This window comes from Populus trichocarpa, chromosome 18 (assembly GCF_000002775.5).
Source record: "Populus trichocarpa isolate Nisqually-1 chromosome 18, P.trichocarpa_v4.1, whole genome shotgun sequence".
Taxonomy (NCBI): Eukaryota; Viridiplantae; Streptophyta; class Magnoliopsida; order Malpighiales; family Salicaceae; genus Populus; species Populus trichocarpa.
Window position 1 is genome coordinate 5,497,561 of NC_037302.2, and position 27,946 is coordinate 5,525,506.

The following is a 27,946-nucleotide window of genomic DNA, read 5'->3' on the forward strand; positions in this document are numbered from 1 at the left end:
TGAATAGAATAAATGGAGGAAAAAGAGTTCAAAAAAAGAAAAATTTATGACTGAATATGTATATTTTAATAGAAGTAGAAATAGTCTAGTCATTTTGAGAAATGGTTAGACCAATTTAAGAAAACGATCAGACTATTTTGGCTATTATTTTTGTTATAACCCGACGATGTGCAACAAAAGAGAAAAGAACATTTTTGTTTTTTTTTTTCTTGCTTTCACCTTGAAAGTCTAGAGAGTAAGATTTAGATGTGAAAATATAAGGTTTTGAGAGAGAAAAACGAATCCATACTAGAAATTTAAAAGCATTGAATAATTTGAACTCGTTAATTTTCAAAATATATTTTGTAATTAGAGAAGATGTTTTTGAAAATACATTTTGTAACTAGGAAAGATGTTTGGATCCCCTCCATGTCAATTTAAACAAGAGTTGGTTGAATTTTCTCTTCTAATGTCATATACCTTGATTTTTAAAGTTGGAACTTGCTTCAAAATACAATTGGCACAGGCAAAGCGTTCAGATTAGATTCCTTTCTGTCAGTTCAGACATACATGTATGATGAAAGGGGAGTAAGTTTCTACTGCTTTTGAAAGTTGTTCACAGGGTGTATGATCAAATGCCAGAGCCTAGGTGGGTCATCTCAATGGGCAGCTGTGCAAACGGTGGTGGATATTACCACTATTCATACTCTGTTTTTCGTGGTTGCGACAGGTTGTCCCTGTAGACATACATCTATGTTCCAGGATGCCCACCCACTGCCGAGGCCCTACTTTACGGATTACTCCAACTGCAGAAGAAGATCCATAGACCCAAGGACTTCCTCCATTGGTGGACCAAATGAGTTAAGTTTGGTTCCCTGCTGGCATAAAACTGTTTCCCGAGTGCTGTGTGAAGGGAGAGGCTGTTAATACACTCTTTGGTTATAGATCCATGCCCTATATTCTCCGGAGCTCTTACTGTGGCTGCAGACCCTCTAAAACCTTTTTTGTTACCAGATGTGCTAAACTACCCGTTGTCTTGCTTGCATGTGTAATTCTCAAAAAGCTGTATTGTCTTGATGACCCGTGGACTGAATAAAGAGCTCGTGTAAAGCTACTCTTTTTGGGTGTTTTCCTCCCTGGACTTTTGAGTCTTAGAGCAGTAGCTTCTTTGGTCTTGTTGCTTCCAACTATTTATTTCACGCATTAAACTGTTGCTTGAAAAATTGTTAAAGAATTGTCCACTCAGGATGCTGCCTAGTTGGAAAGATACTTGGTGGGCAGATCCTGGGCGTGCTTTCCCAAGGTGAAGCTCTGCGTTAATACAAAATTTGACACTTATCAGGGAGTCTTTCTCAAGCATCACCTGATGAGCAGAGTTTCATGTAAACCAACAAATTCTGCGAGTCAATGATGAAAGACCCTGAGTGGGAAGACAGCCTCCCCTTGTAACGAGAAGTTGAAAGTAGACCAATTTTGAGCATCTCGCCAGAATGATCGTGGAAAGTTCAATGGTTTGGTTTTGACTCCTTCATCCAGGAGAGCAACCATGTATTGTGTTGGGAGGACATGATCAAGGATTTTCAAAGGCGTGAAGAGGCTTCTAGGCTCTGGCATTTGCAGGCGCGGAGATTGTAGTCCTTACTGGTTAAACTGAAGGTAGCAGCATATGATCAAAGGCCGAGAATGAAAGCTTACAGCACTGGTGGGCTGGCTTCACAGCTCTTTGATAATTAGGTTCACTTTCAACCATACGCTAGTGGGCTCGCTTCGAAGCCTGTTTTTTAGGTTAAAGATCACGTGCCCTACCACCTCCCCTTATAGAATTAAAATCCCCACTCCTTCCTCTTACATCGCCCAACTTCGCTCTCTCTCAATCCCCTAGGGTTTCTTTCAACAATGGCAGACGAATCTACATACTCGACAGCCACAGACACCACACCACCATCGTCCAATAAACGCAAATTCGATGACCAATCAGCACCGCCTCCCTCAACTCGGAGGCAAACAGGATTCTCATCTCCGATTTCCGATCCCGCTCCACCACCATCTTACAACAGCGTGCCGCCCCCTGTTGACGAGATCCAGATGGCCAAACAGAAAGCTCAGGAGATCGCCGCTCGTATAATGAGTGGTGCCGGTGCTGATATTAAGCGACCTAGGGCTGAAAACGGTGCGAGTGGGTTTGACTCTGTTGAGAGTAATAAGGGATTTAGCTCTGCTCCTCCAGGTTCAATCTCTCTCTCTCTCTCTATGTATATATTTGTATATATATTTGTGGATACATGCGCTCTCATTTTATTACATTGTTTGAACTTTGAATCTTTGTGTGGGTGTTTAAATGTTATTAGCGTATTTATTTTATGAAATTCTGCTGTCACTTTGACACTTGTGCAATGCTGTTTCTGTTGGCTGTTTTTTGCAAGTATTGTAGCTAGGGTTTCTGATGTTTTGTAGGTTCCATGCCCATGAATTGTACCCGTTCTGTAACCTTTTTTCATTTATTATGTAAAAAACTAAAAAAATATAGCTAATGGTTGTTGCTGTAGGTGTGGCTAATGGTTGTTTATGTTAGTATACTGTAGCCAGGGTCCTTTTTGTTTTTCCAGTTTCTGATACTCTCTCTATTATATTTCTTATACATATTTTTTTATGATGTTTATGGTTTGTATCAGTAATTTTTTTTTTCAATGTTGGTTGCCAACTTGATTTTGAGGTTTTTTTTCTTACAAAATTTTTAGATTTATTGATTTTTTTTGCCAGCTTCAAGATCATATTCAGGTTTGATTTGGAATTTCAAACTAACTTCTTTGATTGACTACAGATATGAAGTCTACCATATCAAACTCAGCCCCTTCGTCAATTCCGGCTTCATATGGCTCATACCCGGGTGGTTCTGGTTTGAGTAAAAAAATTGATGTTCCACAAGGCAGGGTTGGTGTTATCATTGGAAAAGGTGGAGAGACTATCAAATATCTTCAGCTTCAGTCTGGAGCAAAAATTCAGGTCACTCGAGACATGGATGCTGATCCCAACTCCCCATATAGGATTGTTGAGCTTATGGGTACACCTGAACAAATTGCCAAGGCAGAACAGTTGATTAATGATGTCCTTGCAGAGGTAGGACACTGACTTTGAATTCTAACTGTGTGATATGTACATGCTGCTTTACTTGTATACTCATTTGTGCTTTTCAGCCACATGGGATAGTTTATTTCAATAGTTTGAGATTTTAATTAGTGATAATCAATTGATGCCATGCATTTCTAGCTGCAAGTATTGTATGTTTTTTGTCATTGATGATTTCTCATGGTGTACTTTAATGTTGATTTATTGCTTTATAGGATTATTTCTTCTAGGGTTTTTTCTTCCCACAACTATAATTTTGTTTTTCTAGTTTGGTTATAACTAAAATTTTGTTTTTGGTACTTACTGGTGAATGTTTCTCTGTACAGGCTGATGCAGGGGGTTCTGGTACAATTTCCCGAAGGTATGCAGGACAAGGTGGTTCTGAACATTTTTCAATGAAGATTCCCAATAACAAGGTGTGTGGAAGTAGTTGTGTTTTGTTACTATTTTGGGTGGTTTCTTTCAGGGTAATTTGTGATGCATGTTGAATACAGGTTGGTCTGGTCATTGGCAAAGGTGGTGATTCTATTAAGAACATGCAAGCTAGGTCTGGAGCCCGTATTCAGGTTTGTTTTCTGAATTACATCCTCACCAATTTTTCTCGTATCTTCTTTTTATTGCATCATTATTTCTCATGAGAGATGTATTTCTCTTGAAGTTTGGTAGTTGGTGCATGGTAAATTGGTTATTGTTCATGCTGTCTATTAATCTGGTTGAGTATATAATGTTCAGTTATCATTTACTTAGGTCAATATTTTTGAACTTCTTCAGGTTATACCTTTGCATCTGCCCCCAGGTGATACATCTACAGAAAGGACAGTTCACATAGAGGGGACAAGTGAACAAGTTGAGGCTGCAAAACAGTTGGTTAATGAAGTCACCAGTGAGGTATGTATGGTTGTTGATGTTAGTTTGTGGGGTTGGCTTTTAGGAACTCCTACCTTTTGTTGTATTGGAACATTGAACTTCTGGGAAACAGTTCAATATGCATGTCCATGATGTTTTTTTTATTGCCTTTTTGTTTAGGGTTAGTGATCTGGCTGTGCTTATGTGACTAAATTTTTTTTAGTTATGTTATTATTTTTGACAATATAGTTTCTTAATCATGATATAAAAATTAGCATGCAGATTTCTGTTCATATGATAAGTAATTCTAGCATCCATTTCAGTCCTCTCTTTTATTGTGCTACTTTAGGGTTAGGTATATTTTTCAGATTAGTCTTCGTATATTGTATGCTCCAGTGCAGGTCAGAAGGGGATTCTTATTGTTGGTCTGGTAAAATATCTCACATAAAATTATTTTGGCTTCTCTTTTCTTATAATATTATAAATCATCCTAGAAATATTCTAGACATTTTCTGATAATCTTCAAGTTCATAAAATATCCTGGCTTTTGCATTTTTTTTCCTTCTCAAGTCAAATAGTTTTTGCTTTTTTAGCACTTGCACTTTCTCAATTGTGTTTCTAATATCTGTTTTAAGTCTTGTATTATTTAGTTAGGCTGTTCTCTTTTTGCTTAATTTTTTCATAATGAACTTGGACCATATCTTGAACATTTATTCTTGTGTCGTTCAAGGAACTTTGGGCGCCTTTCTATAATCAAGAACATTTTTTGCCTTTCCTTTTCCTTCATGAATTTCATGGGAAGAAGCTGATATAACTTTTCCATTCATGCTTCAAAGTCAATCAATTTTCATAGATATGTTTGTTTTTCTTATTCTATTGTAATACTGAAAAGTTATAAGACCTGCTTCTGGGACATAAGCATGTCAGTTTTTTATTATTCACTTGTTGGGTTGTTAAGATTTAGACTTGCAGACTGCTTTTGCTTGTTTACCCATTTGGCAAGAGCGTGCTTAGCTGGTGGAGAGTTTTTCTTTTTTCTTTTTTTTTCCTTTGCCAAGCCAAGCTCTTGAAGCGTAGTGGTGACTGTTCAGTGCTAACTGTTGTGGTGGATACTCTTGGTTTGTTTATTAATATTTTGCTGTTTTATGGTTCAATTAGGAATTGGATGCCATTTAATTTGTACTGTTCAATATACATCTGGATTTCTCTTAGATCAACTTGATAGGAAGACTATAAACCGTTGCTGTTTTCTGGTTGCAATTGTGTCAGGCTCTTATATATATGCAGTTAGTGTCATCTTGCTATATCTCTTGAGGTGGATGGTGGATATATGGTTTAAGACTCTGACATAAGTTTATTTTGAAAGTTTGAAGTGTCAAGCTGTAATTGAGAGTGATTATGGTTGTCATCAAGTTCTTAGTGCTATGTTGAACCATTGGATCTTCAGTGATACAATGTCTCATACTTCTGCCTAGGTTGGTAAGCATTGTAAAGGCATCCTTAGCCAATGATTAGTTGAGCAAAATATTTGGTCATTCTTGGTTAGGTTGGTAAGCATTGTAAAGGCATCCTTAGCCAATAATTAGTTGAGCAAAATATTTGGTCATTCTTGGTTGGATCCCTAAGTGAATGGTTTATGGATATAGTTCTACCACCATATGTGCTTATTGATTGTGTCATATTACTGATATTGTTATTGAGAACTATTGTAGGATTAGTGTTGTTGGAGTTTTGGCGACACCAACATGGATTCCTTTATGTTGGTGTTCCGCTCGGAATGCCTTGGTATGGTTCTAAATCCCATTTTCTAATATTTAGTAAATGATATTAATGGAGAGGAGTTGTAAGCTTGCTTGTGATGGGAATGCTCTTTTAGCTTGGATTACTTATTATTAGATCTTAGCCTTCGGGACAATTTCATTTGTTAGCTAGCGTTTGGTTACTGTTCTAGGATAAAAAAGACAGAGACAATGAAGACAAAAAAATGTTTGGTCGAAGAGACAAAAAATCTGTCATTGGATGATTTTGGAGTGAATTTTTGTAGTTCCAAAATAGGAGGTACAAAGGGGACATGTATGGAGAGATAATATTTTTTATTTTTTATTTCTAAAACATCATTGCAAAAATTATCAATTTCAAAATTGTCAAACTAAGACATGTAAGGATAAAAATGATTATTATCGTAGTTTTAAAACTCGACTTAGGGGTTGACCCGTGTCACGAGTTGGGTTCCCGTGACCCGGGTCACGAGTTGGGTTCCCGTGACCCGGGTCAACGTAAGAGTAAAAAATGGTTATTACAATTTTAAAACCTGACTTGGGGGTTGACTTGAGATAAGGTCTAAATCACGGGTTGGGAGGGTCAACCCAAGTCAATGTAAAAATAAAAATAGTTAGTCATAGTTTTAGAACCTGACTCGAGGGTTGACCTGGGGCAATGCTTGGGTCACTGGTCGGGATGGTTAATCTGAGTTGACCCAGGTTGTTGGTCAATCTGAGTTTTTGACTGAATCAGGTCGGGTCAATACTTTATTTTCTCTTAAACCCGGATAAGCTTAGGCCTTGGATCTACTTGCTACGCCAGTTCGAGTTTTATAACTAGGGTTATTATAATATTATTAATTTTAATACTCAATGTAAACTAAAGTAAAAATAATAGTGTAGTTATTTTTTAAAATATGTGAATTTGATCTTAATACATATTAAAGGTATAATAATTGTTTTTTTAATTTTGTTTCCACCATAACCAAACAAGATATAGAGACCGCGTTACTCAATCTTTTATACCATTATCAAACACAATTTGTCTTAGTCTCATCTCTCCTTTCCCCCATAGTCTTCATCTTTTTTGTCTCTTGTCTTAACACAGTAACCAAACACTATCTTAAAGATTTTCCTCCAATATCTTGTCTAGTGTTTGACTTTGTGGTTATCATGGCAATTACTATTGTTACCTTTGGTAGTTTTGGACTTCTCTTTTGAAAAATTGAAGTTCGAAGAAATAACATGTTTAATTTGTCATTTTTTCTTTATCGGAGTTGGAAAATTGTTTTAGTGAATTTTTTTCTGTTATCAATAATGCTATTGGTAAATTCCCTAACAGCTACACTCCAGTTCTTTAGTAAGTTGCCTAACATTATATTCTTGCTTTTCCAATGTGGATTCCAAGTTTCTTTTGGTGACCCTGATTCAAGGGTAACAGGTTGTTAAAGAATTATACAGGTTGAGATCACATTTATGCATTCTATTGCTCTTTGCCATTGCATGCAAAAGTGTAGTCTCCATTTTGCTTTCTTTTCCTGTATTCTTCTGGAAGGATTCATGTACATTCAGTTCACATATTTGTGAAATACTGTTTTTGTAGTTAAGTGCTTGTGGTGAAGCTAATTAGACTGCTTTCTATTAAGCATTTTCTTTTAGGTTATATGTATTTACTAATTTTATAAAGGTACCATGGCATCCTTGCATTTTCTATGCAATGGCTCCTGGGAAGATGGTAGTGTTACATTGCTGAAAGCTTATTAGGCTCTTTTAAATCAATGGATGCATCATTAATGAGACCCATGTCCCCATAGATAAGGTCCTTCAAGGATGCATGTCAATTAGTACGCATCTCTCCTCTTTTTGTGGTATAGCTTGTATAGTATTTGTGGCTTCTTTTGTACCCATTCACTTCAAGTAGGGTGAGGTTGGGCTTCTGCTGGAGTACTCAATAATTCCTCCAACCACGTACGGTATGTAGGCATTCATACCTCTTCCTGGTAAAATATGAGATCAATTAATCCCTTAATTGGACCTATTTGTTTAGTTATGTTGTTTTATGCAGACTTTATATTTTCTCATTTTAGCTGTTTTATGTTTATATCTGCTCATGCGTCCTGTGGTTTGCAATGCATTTTTTAAAGTTCACATTGGTTATATGAAGCATCAATTTTCTGCAGAATCGAATGAGGAATCCAAACATGGGTGGAGGTTATCCTCAGCAAGGATATCAAGCACGACCACCTACAAGTTGGGGTCCATCGTCTGGTCCACCAATGCAACAAGCTGGTTATGGCTACATGCAGGCTGGAGCATACCCTGGTGCATCAGCACAGTATAATACGTCTCAGCCAGCTTATCCAGGCTATCCTCCACAACAACCATCTGGTGGATACCCCCCTAACTGGGACCAGTCATCTGTCTCGGCAAATCAGCAAAATCAGGGTTATGATTACTATAGTCAGCCACCTACATCCCAGCAGCAAACTTCTGGTGGTGCTGCAGCTCCAGCAGATGGCACTGGTTATAATTACAGTCAGGCACCAGCTTCTGGCTATAACCAACAAGGGCAGGGTTATAGCCAAGATGGCTATGGTGGGTATCAGCAGCCTGGGTATGGTCAGCCACCACCTTACGATCAACAGCAAGGTTATACTTCTGCTCCTAGCTACAGCAATGTGGCCAACCCAGCTCAAGAAGGACATGCTCCTTCATATGGAGCTCAAGGAGATTCAGCTCAAGGGTCATCTCAGCCATCTGCAATGGGGCAGCAAGGTTATTCTACTGGCCAGCAGCCTAGCCCAAACCCAGCAAGTTATCCACCTCAGGGAGCTGCTCAGCCTGGTTATGGGTTGCCCCCATCTTCCCAATCTGGCTATGGGAGTCAACCAGCTGCACAATATGGGAGCTATGGAGCACCTCAATCACAGAAACCTCCAGCCAATCCACCTGTTTATGGGCAGAGCCAACAGTCACCCACCACCCCTGGAAGCTATGGCCAGCCTACTGGACAGCCAGGATATCCACACTCCCAGCCACTTCCATCTGGCTATGCGCAACCAGATTCAGGTTCCCAGAGTGCTCCACCATCGAGTTATGGTGCCGCAGGTGCTCAGCCAGGGTATGCTCCTCCCTATGGTGTCCCACCAGCTGGCCAACCAGGTTATGGACAGGGGCCTCCCCCCTACAGCGGCACCTCTTATGGTAGTGGTTACTCTCAGCCTGCTGCATATTCTGCTGACAGCAACGCAACTAACAATGGTCGTGGGACATATGAATCAGCACCAGCATCACAGACCGCCCAACAGAGTGGAGTTGCTAAAGCATCACCTCAAAGTTGAGTTATGTTGGAGGATCCCATATTGGGTGTCAAATGGGGTTCATGTGATAGTGCTTTAGGTGTAGACAGGTTTTTGTAGTGCATTAAGATGATGTGTTTTTCTTTATTCTCTCGCTGTGTACTTAGCATGTGTCATGGATTGCTGACTCCAGTTATGCGAGCAAAGCTGACTGAAACTTACCGGTAGTTATTTCCGTAAAAGTTCGAAGCAACGTTTGTCTTGTTTGTTATGCTATGAGATTCCATGCTTATATTTCCGTAGTGTACGCGCGCGCATTTTTATGAACAATGGCGCCAAACAATTGCTTTGGTGTTTAAAATCCCGTGAGCTATCTATAAGTGAGTAGAAGGTAAAAAGTTTGCCCAAACTCGCCAGCAAGCAAGAAGAGAATTTAAGTTGCAGGGAGAAACTATAGCAGAAAGTTTGAGCAAGAAGAGACTAGGAAGTTTTACCCAAAACTGTGAGATTAGAATCATTGGAGGGTTTGATGGATTAATTTGAATTTGTATGGGAGCATTCAAGCGACCATGAACAGCTAGCTGTGCTTTGGTTCGGTCTAGAAAATTAGACAGTCCGATCCCAAAATGAAAATGAAAAAAACGGAAGAGAAAATAACATGTGGCAAGAGTATAGTGGTCACCTTAGCTCATTCACTGCACAGTGTTTCGAGGCAGATCAAGAATAAAGAGTATCACAAAGTCCGGATCAAACCTCGAAAAACCCTACCCTATCTCTCTTGTCACGAGCAGTCGAGATTTTGAGGTGTATGATCTTAACTTGATTCATCTTTTTCTTGTTTAGGCTCTGAATTCTCATGTGCGTTTCAACATTAAGATCTGAGATTGATCCCCTCAATGTATTTTTTGTTTTGTTTTTTTTAGTGGCTGTGGTAACATTTAGGGGAAGTGATGGCATCGAAGCTAGTTCAGTTGCAATCCAAGGCTGCTCAAGCTTCACTGTTTGTGGCAAAGCATGGTGGTTCTTATTACAGGCAGTTGCTAGAACAGAATAAGCAATGCATCCAGGTCCCGCCCACCGTTGAGAAATGTGATCTTCTGTCAAAGCAATTGTTATACACTCGCCTCGCCAGGTTCGAACCCTGTTCTATCTTGTCTAAATATCATGTGTTTGTACTGCAATTGCAAGGCAAGGGCAATCACGCAACTTTAGTTTAGCAAGTGAGTATTTGCCAATTCACTGCATGTTTTATGGATTTAGGGTTTTGCTAAATTTTCTTGGAATTGTATGCTCTGTTTTCCCCCCTTTTTTTTCTTTTTGCTTAAAGTCAAGATATGGGTAATCTCTAGTATGAAAGACCTCGCTAATGTCAAACTTGATTCTTCAACCGCGTTTGTCAACAAAAAATTGAACTATTTTATAATTTTCTAGTTAATTTCAGTGGTTAATGTTTGGATTGGATAACCCAGCTGATTTCTACCGGGGACTTCAAATTGATTTTGGCATGTTTGTATTGGATCTGGATTCTAAATTAAGCTGGCTATTCCAGACTAATGTAATAATGCATGGAAATGTTAGACTAATGTAATTATGTGAATGTGTCAGTTACCTCAGAAAGCTTACAAATTTGTCGCGGTCACTGTGAAAGGATTACATTGTTCAGTAATATTGTTCAAGCTTGGCACCTGTGTTCTCCCATTTTTGTTAACCTCTGATTCTTGACTAGTCTAGTAATTAGGATATCGCAGTTATTCTAGGCAGAACTTGACCTGGTTTCTCATTTCAAAATCAGTTATTTTGCCTGCTGCTATAAGAATGCATTTTGAGGGTATGTTACCTAAGAACTTTACAGGTTATTTCTAGAAAGACACGCCTTGACAGTTTAGTCTTATGGATTTGAAAAAATCAAGTTAGGTTGTCCGTAGTCAAGTAGCTGGTAGCTGCTTGTTGGAGCTAAAAAGCAGTAGCGTTCTTCTATGTCCTTCTGAGGCTTCAAGTGTGGAGATTTATCAATATGTCCCGCTTAGTAAAGAACTGCCATTAAACTAGTTGGTGGTGATGCTCTGGAAATGAATCTTTCAAGAGCTGGTGAAAGGTTGCAGTTGCTGCAGGCTGGTGTGATTCAAAGTAGAAAGTTCATTATTAGGAAAACCATAATGGAATGGAGAAGTTGGAAGTCTCTTCCAAATTCAACTCTTTCCAGCAAATGCTTGTTAAAAGTATTTGCTTTGAACAGTTTTAAGTAGCTTTTTTGTTCCCAATCTGTAGACAAATCTTTTTTATGCACAATTGAGATAGGTAGTTTTACTTTTGAAAGTACATATACTGTTCATTTGGACTTTAATTTCAATATCATCCATCTTACCAATCCATCAAATTGGGTGTGTGGAACAGTATTCATGGGCGTTAGGAAGGAGCTTGATTCCGTCAAGCAGCTATGGAAGAACAGGCATGAATTGAGGGTTGAGGATGCTGGCATTGCTGCTTGGTTTGGGCTGGTGAGATTGGTGGTCGAGGTTTCACATTCACTGGCTACTGGCAGCATATGTTTGAGAAAAGATTGGGGAGCGGCAAGGGTATGGTGCTGACTCAAGTCTATACATTAAGCTCCCTGGAGTTGGTGGCTATGCGTTTTGTGCGCTTGATTATTTGTGGTTAGACAATCTTGGAGAAACTGATTTGACAGTCTTATTTGTGGCTAAAATGGTGGCTTGAAGCGAAGCAGAAGATGCCATACTTTTGATATGTAGCTCCAGTTTTTCTTCGCTCCTCTTTCTTTCTCCTCGCGTTGTTTCTTGAATAGAACAGCCATGTTTTATTTCGCGACCCATGGACAATCTCTCTTTTTGTTAAGTTAGCAACCAAAAACTTGTATACAAGGAAAAGAAAAAAAAAGACGACGTTGCATGTATCAATTCTAGCAAAAGGGATAGAGGGACTTGCGTGTTATATATGACGAAAAAATAAAAAATCATGCGTAAAATTAATGTTGAGATTTTAAAAAAATTATGATAATTTTATAAAAAATAAAACAAAATAAATTATGAAATTTTTAATTATGAATTAGTTTGGTTAATTTTTATTTAACTATTTTTTTTAAAAATAGATCATACCACAATGCTGGAATATTTTTCTGATACCAACCCGATGTTGAGATATTTTTTAATACTGCAATAATCATATAAAGAAAAATTAAAATAAGTTATCTACTCTAAATTCCTATATACACATTATATAAAAACTAAATTAAAAAAAAAATCAATAACTAAGAAAAAAAAGGTATATAAAACTAACATTGTGGATTACTATGTAATCTACGGTGCTAATAGGTGCGTGAAATAATATTTTCCCCATACTTTTTTGTTTTATTTATAATATAATGAAAAATTCATTAACAAGAGAATGATGCCAAAATCAAGCCTATAAATATTTGTCGCATAAAGCTCTTTCCTTTCTTGAGGATTATCCAAATCTTATGCATATGGTCATGAGGTTGGTGGATTAACTCGGGTTCACTTAAATGTTTTTTTTTTTTTTTATTGAGAATTTTGCTTTGTTGTTTTTTTAGATTCGTCTTCTATGCGGTCAATCTCAACCTCATAAACACGATCACAAGTTTTAAAGGTTAAGACTGGTATGTTTTTGTCTTTTTTTATATCTATTTTTTTTATAGTTGGTCTTTGTTTCTTTTTTTTTTCTCACCTTTTTTTCTATGAGATTAATACCGGTATGTTTTTAACTTTTAACTTCCATTATGAATAGTTAAACAATTTAATTAGCTGTATATGTAAAAAAAAAAACCATCAACTTGCATCGAGGTGCCTCTTAGACATTTTTATTTTCTAAGCACAATTAAATTATTAATTGCCATAAAAAGCAACAAAATTAAAGCTTCATTTCATGGAGTTTTTTTGTCTTTTTATTTTGTTTTTTGTTTTTGTTATCATTAGTCTTTCATAAATATAAAATATTAATGGAAAGGAAATGTAGTTGATCAAGATATGGAAGTGTCCTACCTTTTATATTTCATATCCAATTTGGTCCTTACTTTTTATTACTATTTTTTTATCTTCTTTTGATTGAATTTTTTTTTTAATTTCATCCCTAATCATTGGTTTCATATGATTTTTATATCATATTTGATCCTCATTCTTTTGATATTTTTAAATCCTTCCACTAATTATATTTTTATTTAGTTTTGGATCTTTATTTTATTTTAAATTTCATCAATTGACATTTTTTTATTGGGCCACGGGTTTTGAAGGTTCACACGAATTGGCTTTAGTCCTTTTATAAAATTATTATTTTTTTAATTTCATCCTTTAATATTTGATTTTTGTGGAATTGTTCTTCGTGATTTTTTTTTTCTTTCCTTTCTTTAAGATTATCCAAATCTTATGCATATGGTCACAGGGTTGGTGGATTAACCCGAGTTGGCTTAAATGTTTTTTTATTTCTTTTTTTAATTGAGAATTTTGCTTTGTTGATTTTTTAGATTTGTCTTCTATGCGGTCAATCTCGGCTTCATAAACACGATCATGAGTTTTAAAGGTTAAGACCGATATGTTTTTGTCTTTTTTTATAGTTGGTCTTTGTTCTTTTTTTCTCACCTTTTTTTTCTATGAGATTATCCAATTCCGATTTCCATGGTCGTGGGGTTAGAGGGTTAACCTTGGTTGACTCTGATCTAATTTTTGGTTTTTTTTTTTTTAGATTTTTTTCAGTTTCATACCTTGACATTTTTTTTATTAAGAATTTTGCTTCATTGTTTTTTTTTTGTTTGCCTTCTATACAGTAAGTCTGAGGCTTTTGATCATGATCACGATCACGAGTTTTGAAGATTAACACAAGTTGACTTTGGTCTTTTTTTAGGTTTTTTTGTCAATTTATTTATTTATTTATTTTCAATTTCATCCTTTAACATTTAGTTTTTTAGGGGAATTGGTATCCATTTTTTTTCTTCACTTCTCTTTCTATAGGCATATCTCAATCATGTGTCCATGGTCGCGAGATTAGCGGGTTAACACGTGTTGACCCAATTTTTTTTTTAATTTTTTTAATTTTATTATTCAACATCAAGTTGTTTTATAGTTGAGCTTCATAGTTTGATTCAATTCGCTTTCATTTGTGTTTTTTTTCTTTTGCTTTTTTTTTTAATATATGTTTTTCTTTTTCTAATTTCATTCTTTTAACATTTGATTTACTAAAGAAGAGGCTTCATGATTTGTTGTGTTTGCTTTCTATGTGGTTATCTGAGTCTGCTGACCCGTGTTGCGAGTTTGACAAGTTAACCTAGTTGACTCGAGTTTTTTTTAATTAGCATTTTTTTCCAATTTCATCATTCAACATTGAATTTATGATGAATTAGGCTTCATGACTTCTTTTGGTTTGCTTTATGTAAAGGCTATTTCAGTCTCATGACCAGGTCACGAGTTTTGTGGGTTAACCTCAGTAGACTTGGGTCGTTTTATTATGTTCTTTTTTTAGAATGGACCTTTTCCAATTCTACCCATAAACAATGGGTTGATTGAGAATTGAGCTTCATAATTTATTTTAATTTATTTTCTATGAGGTTATTTTAGTCTTATGACCCGAGTCGCATGTTTGACAAGTTAACTCAGATTGACTCAGGTCATTTTTTTTGTTCCATTTTCTATGAGGTAATCTCAATCTCATGACTTGAGTTATGGGTATGGCGGGTTAATCTGGGTTGACTCCAGTTTTTTGTCCTTTTTTCTTAATTGATTTCTTTTCAATTTTATCTTTTAACATTGGGTTGATTAGGAATTAGGTTTCATAATTTATTTTGATTTATTTTAGGCGGGATATCCTAGTCTTATGACTCAAATAATTGGTTTTGCAAGTGGACTCAGGTCATTTTTTATCTTTTTTTTTAATTTTTTTCAATTTCATCCTTCAATATTTAGTTGATTGAGAATTGGACCTCATAATTTGATTTGATTTGATTTATATGAGATTATCATGGTCTCATGACCCGTGTTACACATATTTGACAGGTTAACTCGGGTTGATCATAGTCGATCTAATATATTATTGTCTCAATATTAAAAAAAAGAAAAAGATATCGTCTTGAGTTTTTATTAGTCAAATTATGTTTTTACTACTCTTCCGGTTTGCCTTTGAACTGTCAAGTCAACCAAGTCACATTAAAGTTAACCTCCTCATTATTTTAAATTTTTTTTCTACTAAAAAAACACTAGCAATTATTGAATGTTTTTTTAATGTTAAAAATAATCGATCTAATCCATAACATAACACGGGTCAACAATCTAGCACACCACCAAAACTAAAACACATGGCCTAAATAATTTTCATGAACAACATTTTTGCTGTTTAAACTTCATAGATCTTGGTAAAAATAAAATATAATAAAAGATACGAGGTTAGTAATTTTTATTGCACTGAATTTTTAATGGATCAATATGTTTTAAAAAATTAATTTTGAGCCTAAGTTATTGTATAAAAGGTCTAAAGGCAAGATAATAACCTAATGATAAGTGGATGAGGCTTGCGTCCATGCTCAACATCCTCAGACTTAGAAGAATGTTAGGCCTAGATAACATGGATCTTGGTCGTTTCTAGGCCCAACGACCTTTATATTGGCTACGAATCGAGTCCAAGAGGGCATAGGTTTGGTGAGCTACCAGATTCAATATTCTTAGGTTCATCTATTTGCTTAGCTCAAGCGGACATGTATATGGCGATTTGTCAAACCCAACATCTTTGGGGCCAGCTACGTTTTGAGACTAAACAGATATAGATTTAGTGAGCTATTAGGCTCAACGTCCTTAGGTTTAACTACTTGCTGAACCTAAGCGTCTAAGGCCATTTAGGCATGGGTTAGACAACCCTCTCAACCCTCGACCTTGGGCTTCGATACGTGTCAAGCGTAATTGAGCATGAGTTTGTTTTGTTGTCATACTCATTGATTGTGGGCTTGATAATGTGTCAAACATAAAGGGCTAAAGGTCTAGAGATCATTATAGGCCCTATATTGGGTTATAAAGCATCGTATGTTTATTCTTATAACTTTTAACATAAAATGTTATTATCAAGGATATTTGTCTCTCTGCACCCATAGGTGTATAAAAATCTATTTATAGCCTACCATATTTTCATCTCATTAATATTGTGTAAGAGATATTTATCCCTCATTAATGCTATTAGGAGTGACTCTTCAGCCCCTCATCTCTAAAAAAAAATGACAAGGTTCAGGGACTATAAATACCCCCTGAACCATCAAGGTAAAGGGTGCACAATTCTTATTATCTAGAAATTAATACATTTAAATCCCGAAGTATTTGTCATATCAAAACAAGAACAAACACTCTTGTTCTTAGAATATAAAGCTCATTCTCTTATCTATGATAATATCTTACTTAAAAGTTATTAGCAGGAAATTGTTATTGGCAAAAGAAGACTATCAATTTATGAGTAAGTCAATAAAAGCATGATGTCATGTTAACTCTCTTTGAACTCGTCAATTTGTATTATACAATCACATCAATGCATAAGAATTTATTAATTAATTTATTTGATTTCCTAGGACCTATTCATAATCTTGACCCTAAAGTCTTCTCCCCCCCCCCTAATTTATCTCAAATCTCACCATAATTTACACTAACAACAATCATTACATATCCATTACACTAAAAAAAATACACCATGATCAAGCATTTCCCTAATTAATTCTCAAAAACCCTAAATCAATGTACACTAACAATTCAAATATAACTAAAGAGAATAATTACATTCATCATCGATTATCATCCTTATATTAATACATATCAATCACATAAATTAATAAGCATTTAAACCAAATAAATCAATCCCTTTTTTTTTCCTCCTAATTTAGCTCGCTCTTAGGCCTTCAAAACACATAGTTTCCTTCTTTATTTCATCAAAAATTTACATTAATTACCTTTTATTTCACACTAATAATCCCATTCAAGGTGAATTTTGTATTTCCTACAATTTTGACCAAGAACTCTAATTTGAAAGTTTAAGGATTTTTCTTAAAATTTGACTAAACCTTATTCAAAAATGAAATGATTGGTAAATAACACTTTACTCGTCTATCTTATGTTCAATAAATGCCTCTCAAGTGAAATTCTTTCACTCATTTTTTCTCTTTAAAATCCTTTGGTTTCTCTCTCTAACTTTTTTTTCACCATCACTATGGATTAATTTTAAGTGAATTTAAGAATACTTACAGCATTTAATAGAAAAATAATATATATATATATATATATATATATATATTATTTTAATAAATGATGATTTTTTTAAAAAAATATTCCAAGTTTCAAATTTTATGTAATAATTGTATTAATGGAAACTAATGAGAGTATTTGATCAAGATGGACAAAAACAAATTAACAAAAAATGTTGGGAATTTTCAAGGTTTGCCAAGAAAAGAAAAGGAAAGAAAGAGAGAAAGAAAAGGCATCTAAAAAATGACATATGGCAAGAGTTTAGTGGCGACCGTAAGATACCGTAAGTATCTTCACTGCAGAGTATTACAACCCGATTCAAGAAACTTACAGTAGTGACGTCAAACCCGAGCTTAAAACCCTAGCGGCATACGCTCCCTCACTCTATCTCCCATCACGAACACAAGTGACAAAGGTTAGCTTTCTATAATCTGGCAATGCTTTTCTTTATTCATTTATTTTTAATCATTCTCTAACTTCATTTATCAAATCCAACATTTGATTTTATTCAAAATAATAATATATTACACAAGCGCCTTGCCTTAAATCTTGTTTTAGCTCACTAATTCCTGGAAATTGGGTATTCTTTTGGTTTTATCGAGGTAAGATCTGAATTTAATTGCGACCCACATTTTACTTTCATGATTTTTTTGTTCTTGGGATTAGGTTAGGTAAGCAGGAATGGCATCAAAGCTAACTCAATTGCAATCCAAGGCTTGTCAAGCCTCAAAGTTCGTGTCTAAACACGGTAGTGCTTATTACAAGCAGTTGTTAGAACAGAACAAGCAATATATCCAGGACCCACCTTCTGTTGAGAAATGCAATCTTTTGTCCAAGCAATTGTTTTACACTCGCCTTGCCAGGTCGGTCTCTCTTACTCCAATTCCATGACTTTGTTGCCCACTACAAAAAAAATGGACATATACATGATATCAATTTATTGCATGCTTCATAGATTTTTAAGTTTGCCACTGTTATCTTGGATTTCTGTGATATGGTATTTTCATCATTTACTTGTTTCTCTAGTTGGGATTTCTCGTATTGAAGACCTTGTGAATGTCGTTAATTGTTAGGTTATCAAACTGTTGCAGATGCCTGCAAAATTCTGAATTGTGTGGAACCTCGTACTAGGTGGCTGTTTTGCTTAATTGTGAAATTTGGGATTGGATGATCTGTCTGATCTTAACCATCAACTTCGGATCTGTTTTGAGTTGTTTGCATTGCATGTGAGTCCAAAATTAAGCTGATGTATGGAATCTGCAAATATGACAATGTGGCATAGATTGTTTTAGCCTACGAAAAATTAATCTGATGTATGGAATCGGCAAATATGACAACGTGGCATAGATTGTTTTAGCCTACGAAACAGTATTTGACTAGCTCAATCTGTAAACATATTCCATAGATCATGTTATGTCATTTACTTGTGTGGGTGTCCATGTGAATTGGTTGGATTACATCGGTAAGCCAAGTAGTGGTTTTAGGCACGGAGAAAGGATTAGATCGAGCTTAAGCCTCATTTCTCATTCAGGGAATGTCTTTCATCCTGCTATGAGAATGCATCAATGAACTGCCTAAGAACTTTGTACATTAGTTCTGAGAAGAATGGCTTTCACAACTTACTTAATTGAACCTAAATAATAAAAATCAAGTTGGCCATTTCAAATGGCAGCTCATTGAAGGTAAGAAGGCATTGTTGATAATTTTATTCCCACTGATGCTTGAAATAGGAAAATCTATGTGCATTAATCAAGAACTGTTGTTGAACTAGTAAACGTTGATGCATTGAAAATGAATCTTTAATGAGCCAATGGAAGGTCAGACCTTCTGTAGATACAGCTTAAACTATTTCCAATACTATAAAATGGAGAATCAGACACTTTCCATAGCTTCAAACTGTTTCCAGCTCGCATATATATCCTTTGTTTCCTTCTAGGAAGGTTATGTAATATTGTGCTGTATATATTGTCAGCTAGCATATTTTTGAACCGGATCATGCATTATTTTTCTTGATGCATGCGTATATGTTGTTTTCTTTCTCCTGTCATATTCATGTTTTCTGAAGGTCATGAACCGATGTGTTTTCAAAAAAGGAGTATGGAAATCACATTGATAGTTTTCTATATCATTCGATTCTTCCTTGTCTAGAAGACTTAGATGACATCATTAATGTTTTGGATTCCTAACTGGTTGAATCTCATGGAAATTTTGACATATAATTTTGTTTTAGGAACGGGAAATATTGTAGAGATGCTAAGGATAGATTCCATAGAGGTGCCTGCAAGATGTATATGTGAAACCAGAGAAAATATTTAAAAACACCGAACCTGTGTTGACTGTACATATTCCATGAGTATTCAAATCAGTATTATGTTGTGAACCAAGGGAAAAGAACACATTCCTTTCTTAAAAATTGTTTGCATGCATACTTTGAAGTAGCATCTTTTTAGCGAATCTATAGAACATTTCTTGTATGCAGAAGTGAGAGAGGCAATATTACCTAAACAGTTCATGCACTTTGTGCTTAGACATGTATTTGTCATATTAATCCATTTATTTGGGTATGTGAAACAGTATTCCTGTGCGTTCTGAAGCATTTTGGAAGGAGCTTGATTATGTCAAACACCTTTGGAAGCACAGGCAGGAGTTGAAGGTTGAGGATGCTGGCATTGCTGCTCTGTTTGGGCTGGAGTGTTTTGCTTGGTTCTGCGCTGGTGAGATAGTTGGTCGAGGGTTTACATTCACTGGCTACTATGTCTAAGTCCTGAAACAAGAAGATAATGCTTTGGAGTTGAACTGATAAAGCTTGAGATTCCTGTTTTTCCCCTTCATCGTGTCGGCAATTGACTATTGCATATATACTAAATTTACTATCCTGCATAAAAATAGAAAAACTGGCCAGGAAAACTCATTTCTGTGATCTTCTGTATTTTAAATTTCTCTTTGCATTTGCCCATGTGCCAGGCAGCTGTCCCTTAGGCCCGATTTCTTTCGCTCAGAATAACGTCTCTGAAAATTCTTACAGGGAAAACTTTTTTTCTAGAGATGAGTTACTTTCTAGTTTTTAAATGCAATGATGAAAATTATCATGTACTGTTTCTTGTTTGTGATACAATGCCTTATGAGCAGTGTTTGTTTGAGTAGTGGGGGGGGGGGGGGGGGGGATTAATACTGACTGAGGCCTGCGCATGACTTCCAGCCCAAGATTTAAAAATTTCAGAACCATGGCATTTTCAGGAAATTGATATGGTTTACTGGAGAAGGCTGTTGATTCACTTGCGTGGAAACTATAGCACCCTGGAATTGACATATATGTTTGCTGCTTTTATGGATTACTGATGCTCATATCTGTTAAACAATCCGTGGCCAAAAGAACTTGGAAAACTAGTTAAGCAACTTTTGTTTGTGGCAAAAATGGTTGCTGTAGCAATTGAATTGTTTTTCCAATATGAGCTTGAATGTGAAAATGATAGTATTTTGTGCTGTTGGCCAGTGTCAGCGTTTTGGGCACTTCTATTAAATGTACTGTTCCTCTGGGAGGAAACTAACTGTGCAGTCACTGGAGCAACAACAGAGCAAAATACCCCAAAGTTCAACAAAAGTGAACGATAAATAAAAGAAAGAAGATGATCCATAATGCAACTCATTTAGGAAGCACGCAACTCGAATGTACTCCACAGTTAATCTACTGATTGCAGATCATATACCCTAATTGCAAAATTACAACTCAAAATCCCATGTCTGCCTTGTATAGAATCAAATATGGACGGGGTTAAGAAAGGGGATTCTGCAAAAATCTCTACAGCAGTTATAATTTGCTATTCAGCAGCCTGTATCAGACTTCTTTTAATTTAGAAGAGATGGTTCCTGAATGCCAGAGACACTTTTGGGGACAAAAGCATGACAAATGCTAAGAATGGACCAAAGATCATTTTAGTAGCATAGCTTACAAAGTCATGGTCAGCTTCTTCAGAGGTTCTCCTTGTGGTTGAAATGGCTTTAGCTGAAGGTAGAGTTTCTACCACTGCATCTGCCAGATCTGTGATGGAGGATGAGGTGCAACCCAGAGCAGGTACACAGCCCCAGTTCACAATTCCAGATTCACGAGCCAACTCCTTGTATTCCATATCAATCTCTTCGAGTGTCTATATGTGTTCACTGAGTCAGCTGCGATTTCAATTGATATAACAACAGGTCAATCTTAAAGTTCTCATTTGAATTAAATTAGAGCAAGAGTGTGCTGTACTATCCAACTAAACAGATTTCAACTTGTCACACTGAAACGTAAAAAGTATACATCGTGCATGAGACTTTATTGAGAACAACTACCAATCTTATAAAACTCGAAAAAAAGTACTTACAACTCACACCAAGGGCGTTCGGTCTGGACACAATGTGTACCAATCCAGTGAGGAAAATTAGCTTGTGCTGTCAAATCCAAAATACCGTCCATACAGCAGGACCAGTAGTCCATATTTAATAGAATTTCAGGACATACAGGAACAGTTCAGGTTCATAGATGCATGAAACATTCAAAAGATCAGCAACCCACATGTTGTAAGCCCTATAATACCATAAAGTATTTTGGTACGAGAGATTCTTCAAAGTAGCATCTGTAGCGCATTGATGGGAACTCATACTTGCCTGCTTGGACTCCAAAACACTAATGGATTGGTCAAATATCATTCTTTTTATATACAAACAAAGCAAAGTTATCTTCAGAGTCGAGACTTCATTTAATAATCACAAGTTTCTGGAATCCACTGATTGTAATGCAGTGTATTAACATGCCGAACATCATGAAAGAAGTCACATCATGAGAACATTCATTGTTTAAGATACCAGCCAAACAAATCGTTAAAGTTGGTGATATAATATACTTGGATCAATGTGGAATGCATAAACCTACTGAAAGGTGCCTGAATGACAGCGATTAATTCCATGAAAAAGGAAACTGCCAATTGCATACCTTACAGGTACAGCTAGAAGACTTTTAACACCTCTCTGGCCAAGCTCAACAAGAACTTCATCAGTGTAGGGCTTCAGCCATTGTACAGGTCCAACTCGGCTCTGGTCAGGTAAAAATAAAATAATATAAAAGAGGGATAATAGGTCATATTGCAAGATATGAGCAATAATAAACATAGTTAAAGGTACAACCTAATGATGGAAATAAGGAAAGAATGCTCAAGTAAAATAGACAGCAACCCGGAATAGCACTCATAAACCAGGAGCAATACTGAGTGGTAAACCTTGTGAACTTAGATAGTATAACCAACCTGATAAGCAAGAGTATGATCATTGTGAAATCCTCTAGCTTTTAACTCTTGCCTTATTAAGTAGATGCACTCCTCCATCTGATCTTTGTAAGGATCTCCTGCATCCTGCACGTAACTCAATGGCCACTACATGGGCACTGAAGAATATCATGACCTAAGATTCCATACAAAAGAAGAAAGAGTCAGAATAACCAGTGCACGCCTACCTAAGAAAATAGACTGTTTTTGGGCGCCACAGAATTATGCATAAAAATGATTCAATAATTGAACTCACTTCTTCAGGCTTAGCAAATTTTTGTAGCTCTTCACCAATCAAGTCAGCCATAGACTTGATATAACCTTCTCATTGATACCAGGACTGTACAATGACAACTGGCAACCATGATAGATATGCATCTTCTCTGAAAGTTCACTCACATCGAGAGAGGTTTTAGGTAATACTTTCTATGTGCTGCAAAAAGAAAACAAGAAATTGATACAAATATAACACCTGAATATATTCTGGAGAACATGGAGACTCGACCCAGTTGTGGTTATAGAGAACTGAGGATAAAGAGGCAACACAACAAGCTTTGCTATGCTATCCCTCTTAATGTGTCAGATAAAATTAAAAATACAAGTTAGATAGGTCTGCGATCAAAAGTTTATGTAATTAGGAGATTCACAATTAGTTTGAAAGGATTTGATAATTTGTAGAAAGGTTGAAGTCTCACCTGATGAATTGCTTCTTCAGTGAAAGGGTACCTGCCGGTAACGCATCCCGACATAAACATTGGCGGTCAAACCCTTGTTGGCTTGCAAGGCCATTTCGATCCCATCAGCCTGCAACAATTTTCTCAAAGTGTAAATGCATTTGTCTACAGGAAGAAGCAGTGGCACACATAAAACTGATAAAGGACAGAAAGCAGCAGAATTACCAAAACATGGTTTTCTGAAAGAAAACTTTGAATCCTAATTCTTAAAGACGACATGCATTCTACCAGCTCGTCTGTAATTTTACGCAAAGGGGAGCCACCTCCAATAGAAGCATACCCTTCTTTACTTTTAGGAGCACGGAGCACAGAGATTAATTTTGCCAAAGGTCTCTGAAGAAACCGAAACAGCCAAGGAAGTCTTATAATATCCTGCATTGTAACCTTATAATTGTCAGTTCTACTCCAAAACTGCAGGAAGAAAGCTGTCTAAGACGAAGAACTGTCCATTAGCTGCTGCTGCAAGAAAGAAGGTTCTCAAAGCCGCGTCGTTTTGGTGGGATCCCATTTTTGGTTCCTTAAATTACCCTTGTCAAAGAGATAATCCATGTGCAAACCCTTTGTCTAAACTGGTAAATGCAAGTCCGGCTTTGTTTTAGGGTTTTTGCGAACCACTATATAAGCTTGTGCTAATCACCTAAACTACATCCTGCGTGCTCTACTTTCTGTGCCACGACACGACACGACACGTCTCTGTTTCTTCAACTTTTGTTTTTTCAATATAGGTAAAGCATAAATCTAATTTCTCAAATGTGTATGGATAGGCTCCATAACAGAGTCAACAGCAGGCGCCGATCCATGGCGATCTGACTGCCGCTTGGAGCCAAAATTCAGTTTTGCCCGGATGAAGATACCTTGGAACTCATTGTTGTTTCTTGACACAATAATCCGGTTACATCTTTTCTTCTTTTTTAATTGAAAGGATTTTCTTCTTAAAAGAAAAAAAGAACAAAAATTGGAGGCACCCAGTCAGACACGGGTGATTATTGGTTTATTTGATGCCAAATCACCTTTTGCATGGTGCCTAAATTGAGCTGCTTTCACGATTGGGGTGGGTCATTGCTTGATCATGGCTTCCTTCAAGTTTTAAGCAGCTAAATCCTCTAATGGTCTTTCTTACAATGTTTGAAATTGGTCCTTTTGTAGTCGTTTCAAATAAACATTTACTCCCTGTTTTTCTCTCTTTTTGTCGTTCTCAATTTGTTAAACATGTTCATCTTTAGACAGCACCCAAATGTCAAGTGGTGATTCCGGCTATTCATCAACGGTGAGATCGAGGCTGAGCTTTTGATTTGATGCCATCGCTGATCTGGTGCAGAACTGTATTTGGACTTCCATTGAGCAAATCATAAACTTTAGCTAAACGCTTAACTATATTTTGACTTTCATTTGGACCAAGCCAGAGAATCCGTAATGTGCTTGAACTTCTACCCTGCATTTTGGGACCAGAGTCCGCGTTGATGTAGTTGGTGGGTTCGTATGACTTGAAATTCTTGATTCTACAGCCTTTTCTACAGGCTATAAAGTAGCATGAAGTGCCGGATTCGAAGGAAAGAAAACCAGACGGAAATTTGAACATGCAATCACAAATACAGGAGTTAACCACCGTCTCTAAGCAAGCAGGAAGCCCGACTCCGGGAGTTAATCAGAGCACCAATTGAGGCTTGCTCTCACTGTTGAACACGGGACTATTTTTCAGTTGAAATGCAATAAACGATATTCATGAGAATGGGAGTGGAGTATGCAAACGTGCAAAGACTTGCTATCCAATCCGGTTTTGGGAAGGATGGGATGAAGGAAAAGATAAATGGAAGCCTGAACTGTCAAGAGATGATGAGGAGACAAGGAGCAACGCTGAGCGTTTTGGGAGTAAAGTATGCCAGCTTGCTGCGACAAACCAACACAATCCAATTCTGGGAAGGAGGAGGTGAAGGAATGGATAAACAGAAGCAAAGGACACAAAACAGGAAAGAGGAGATAAGCTGGAAGGGTCAACAAGTGAGAAAACAAAATTTAAGAGTTATATAGGCACAACATGTGGTCATTTTTGGAGTTCCAACAGGGTTAACGAGATTTGTAGCTGGTTTTACATTTTCTTCCAGTTTCAATCTGCTGCTGCAGGTGAGAAGTTTAGAATCCAACTGCCAGTTATATGACTGTTGGAAATTGAACTTGATCAATTTCGATTCACTACCAAATGGACAAAAAGACAAGCTGAGTCAATCAGAAAATGGAAATTCAAAAAAAAAAATATTGCATTTGATATGAAAGCATGCACAAGTATTTTTCTCATCTAGTGAATCTGATTCAACCGTGGACATTTAATAACCTCACAATTCCTCTAAGCTGATTCACAGGAGCGGGAATTATACTCAAAACAATCCTCGAAGATGATAAACAGAACCACCACTCAGTCACAGCTGCAAGTATTCATTCATATCAGATATGATACCACACATGGTGCCTGATGAATTTTCGATAGCCAATTCATCACAACAGGAATTGCTAATGGATCACATCAGAGGCATATCGAAGATATAACAAATCCACCCTGGTAAAAGAGTTCTAAAAATAAACTGGCAAAATCGATTCAATAATATCAAGTTCCATGCAACCAAAATTCCAGTGTACAGGAAAATTTTGCACATAAATTTTCTGCAAACTAAAGCGTCCAAACCACAATAAAGAATTACAAAACTACATTGATATCATATAACTCCATTCTAGCTAGGAAGCGGCTACGCCCATCAGTAAGAATCATCAAAAGCAGCAATCACAATCGAATGGGCAAAGAGGGGTACCTCCACCACTGCTATTGTTAAAACCCAATTCATCTTCTGTATATATGCTGAATCCATCTTCTGTTTTCTTTCGAGACTTAGAAGGTGGGTCAGTAAATCTTCTCTCTTCATCTTCTTTACTCTTCTTCTTCTTCTTCTTTTTCTTCATCGATTTCGGTTTCTCTTCTCCATTTACATTTGCCTTATCAGCCTTTATTTGTTCAGGTTTCTTCCTCTTCTTTCCAGAGAAGATATCATCAATCTCATTACCTGATTTCTCTGGTGTTGATGAGGGTTTTGCCTGCTGTACATCTGCATTTTCTTGTTCTTGTGTAGGTTTCTTGGAAGAACTCTTTTTGGGCATACTGAATCAAGCTAAAAGTTTGATACCCTGTTGTTTTACTACAATCCATGAAAAAAACAAGAATGCCAAGTATCAATCACCCAATTCAAATGCCAACTAACAATTCTCGAATTCACTAATGGTTTTGAAGACCAACTGATGTAAGTCAACTGACCGGAGAATAGAAGAGTAACAAACAAATAACATCGACATACAACAGAACATCTAGCTCAAAAACAGCAAAACAAAAGGGCCACGGCCAGCAACCTGAATTCCCACATAAGATGCAGCAAATGGTTCAAACTCGAGAATATCTCGGAATGTCATTTTCTTCATTATTGTCATGGGCAGAGAAAAAAGATGAAAATTCTCAGTTGATATGCATTGTTTAGTAACCAAAGAAAGTGTATACATCTAAAAAAGTCGCCAAATTAATTGTTCTCAGGCTAAATCCTTTGCTACGTTTTCCAGGCAAACACAAGCAAGTTGGGGTTTTTTTAAAAAAAATTATTTTTAGTATGAAATTCAAAATCAAATAGAAGGTAGGAATTATGAAACAGATAAGAGAGCATGAATATAGCAGTAAGAAAAAAAAACAAAAAACGGGGAGAGAGAGAGAGAGAACTAACCTTAGCTTGCTTGCTACCTGTTGAGATTGGAGACGAAGCAAGGAAAGAAGAACTCTAAAACCCTTAACGTGATGGACGACTCGACTGCGGGGGATTCTGTGGTTTTGTAGGTAATGTTACTGTAGTCGCATCCCCAGGATATTACCGTGCGGTCTTTAACGTGGAAGGTTCGATTCTGATCTCATCAATCCTGTTTAATTCAGGTGTGTGATTTGTAAAGCTTCAAAATTTTCTTTTCTTCAAGTTTTTTTAAGTGATAATAAATGAATTTTAAAATATTCTTCTTCTATTTTAATTTTTATTTTATCTTCGGCACTCCAGTACGGAAGAAATATAAGAGTAATTTCAAATCTATGAAGAGATTTTCTACCAAGGATCTTTGCATGCATAGTTTAAAACTCGGTTTAGTTTGGTAGGTCAACCCAGAATTTAACTGATTCGAGACTGGAATCGGGTTAGGTTGAAGAAAAAATAAGAAAAGAAAAAACTCAGTGTGACCCGGTTGACTTGGTAAGATCCGGTCAAAAACTCAGTTCAACCAGTTGACTTTTGTTTTTTTACTAAAACGATATCGTTTTGATTTAAAAAAAAAAATTGACCCGAACGATCTGGTGACCCAGTCAAAACTTGGAACCCGAACCTTAGACCGGGCCGGGTCTAAAAACTATGTTAGCATGCTTGGTTTTGTTAAGTCACTCCAATCCCAGTTTCCAATTAAAATTTAAAAAATGCAGCCCAAAATTCCCTCTCAACATCGATACACACATGGTGAAATTATTGTGAAGATAATATTAAGAGAAACCTAAAAATTTATTGATTTCACTGCAAATATTCTCACAAAACATTGTTTATTAAAATAATGTTATTTTTTTAATTCCTTTTTAATTAGTCACGAAACTTTTTCTTTCTTTTCTATCCT

The 27,946-nt window shown here is 36.4% G+C and overlaps 2 protein-coding genes and 1 pseudogene across 2 annotated transcripts; 2 read left to right on the plus strand and 1 right to left on the minus strand.

The window, feature by feature from the left end:
* The first annotated feature begins 1,800 nt into the window (after positions 1-1,800).
* On the plus strand, positions 1,801-9,281 carry LOC7463740 (uncharacterized). Its single transcript, XM_002324720.4, has 6 exons — positions 1,801-2,206; positions 2,801-3,096; positions 3,432-3,521; positions 3,600-3,671; positions 3,877-3,993; positions 7,892-9,281. Exons 1-6 carry the CDS (start codon positions 1,876-1,878, stop codon positions 9,050-9,052), a joined length of 2,067 nt encoding a protein of 688 aa, XP_002324756.2. The 5' UTR covers positions 1,801-1,875; the 3' UTR covers positions 9,053-9,281.
* An 8,211-nt stretch (positions 9,282-17,492) lies between these two features.
* Positions 17,493-20,337, plus strand: LOC7476646 (uncharacterized). The gene is made up of 3 exons (XM_002324719.4): positions 17,493-17,659; positions 17,911-18,107; positions 19,819-20,337. Exons 2-3 carry the CDS (start codon positions 17,926-17,928, stop codon positions 20,003-20,005), a joined length of 369 nt encoding a protein of 122 aa, XP_002324755.1. The 5' UTR covers positions 17,493-17,659; positions 17,911-17,925; the 3' UTR covers positions 20,006-20,337.
* Positions 20,338-20,857: 520 nt separating this feature from the next.
* Positions 20,858-27,283, minus strand: LOC18107603 (ferrochelatase-2, chloroplastic-like; annotated as a pseudogene).
* Positions 27,284-27,946: the final 663 nt, after the last annotated feature.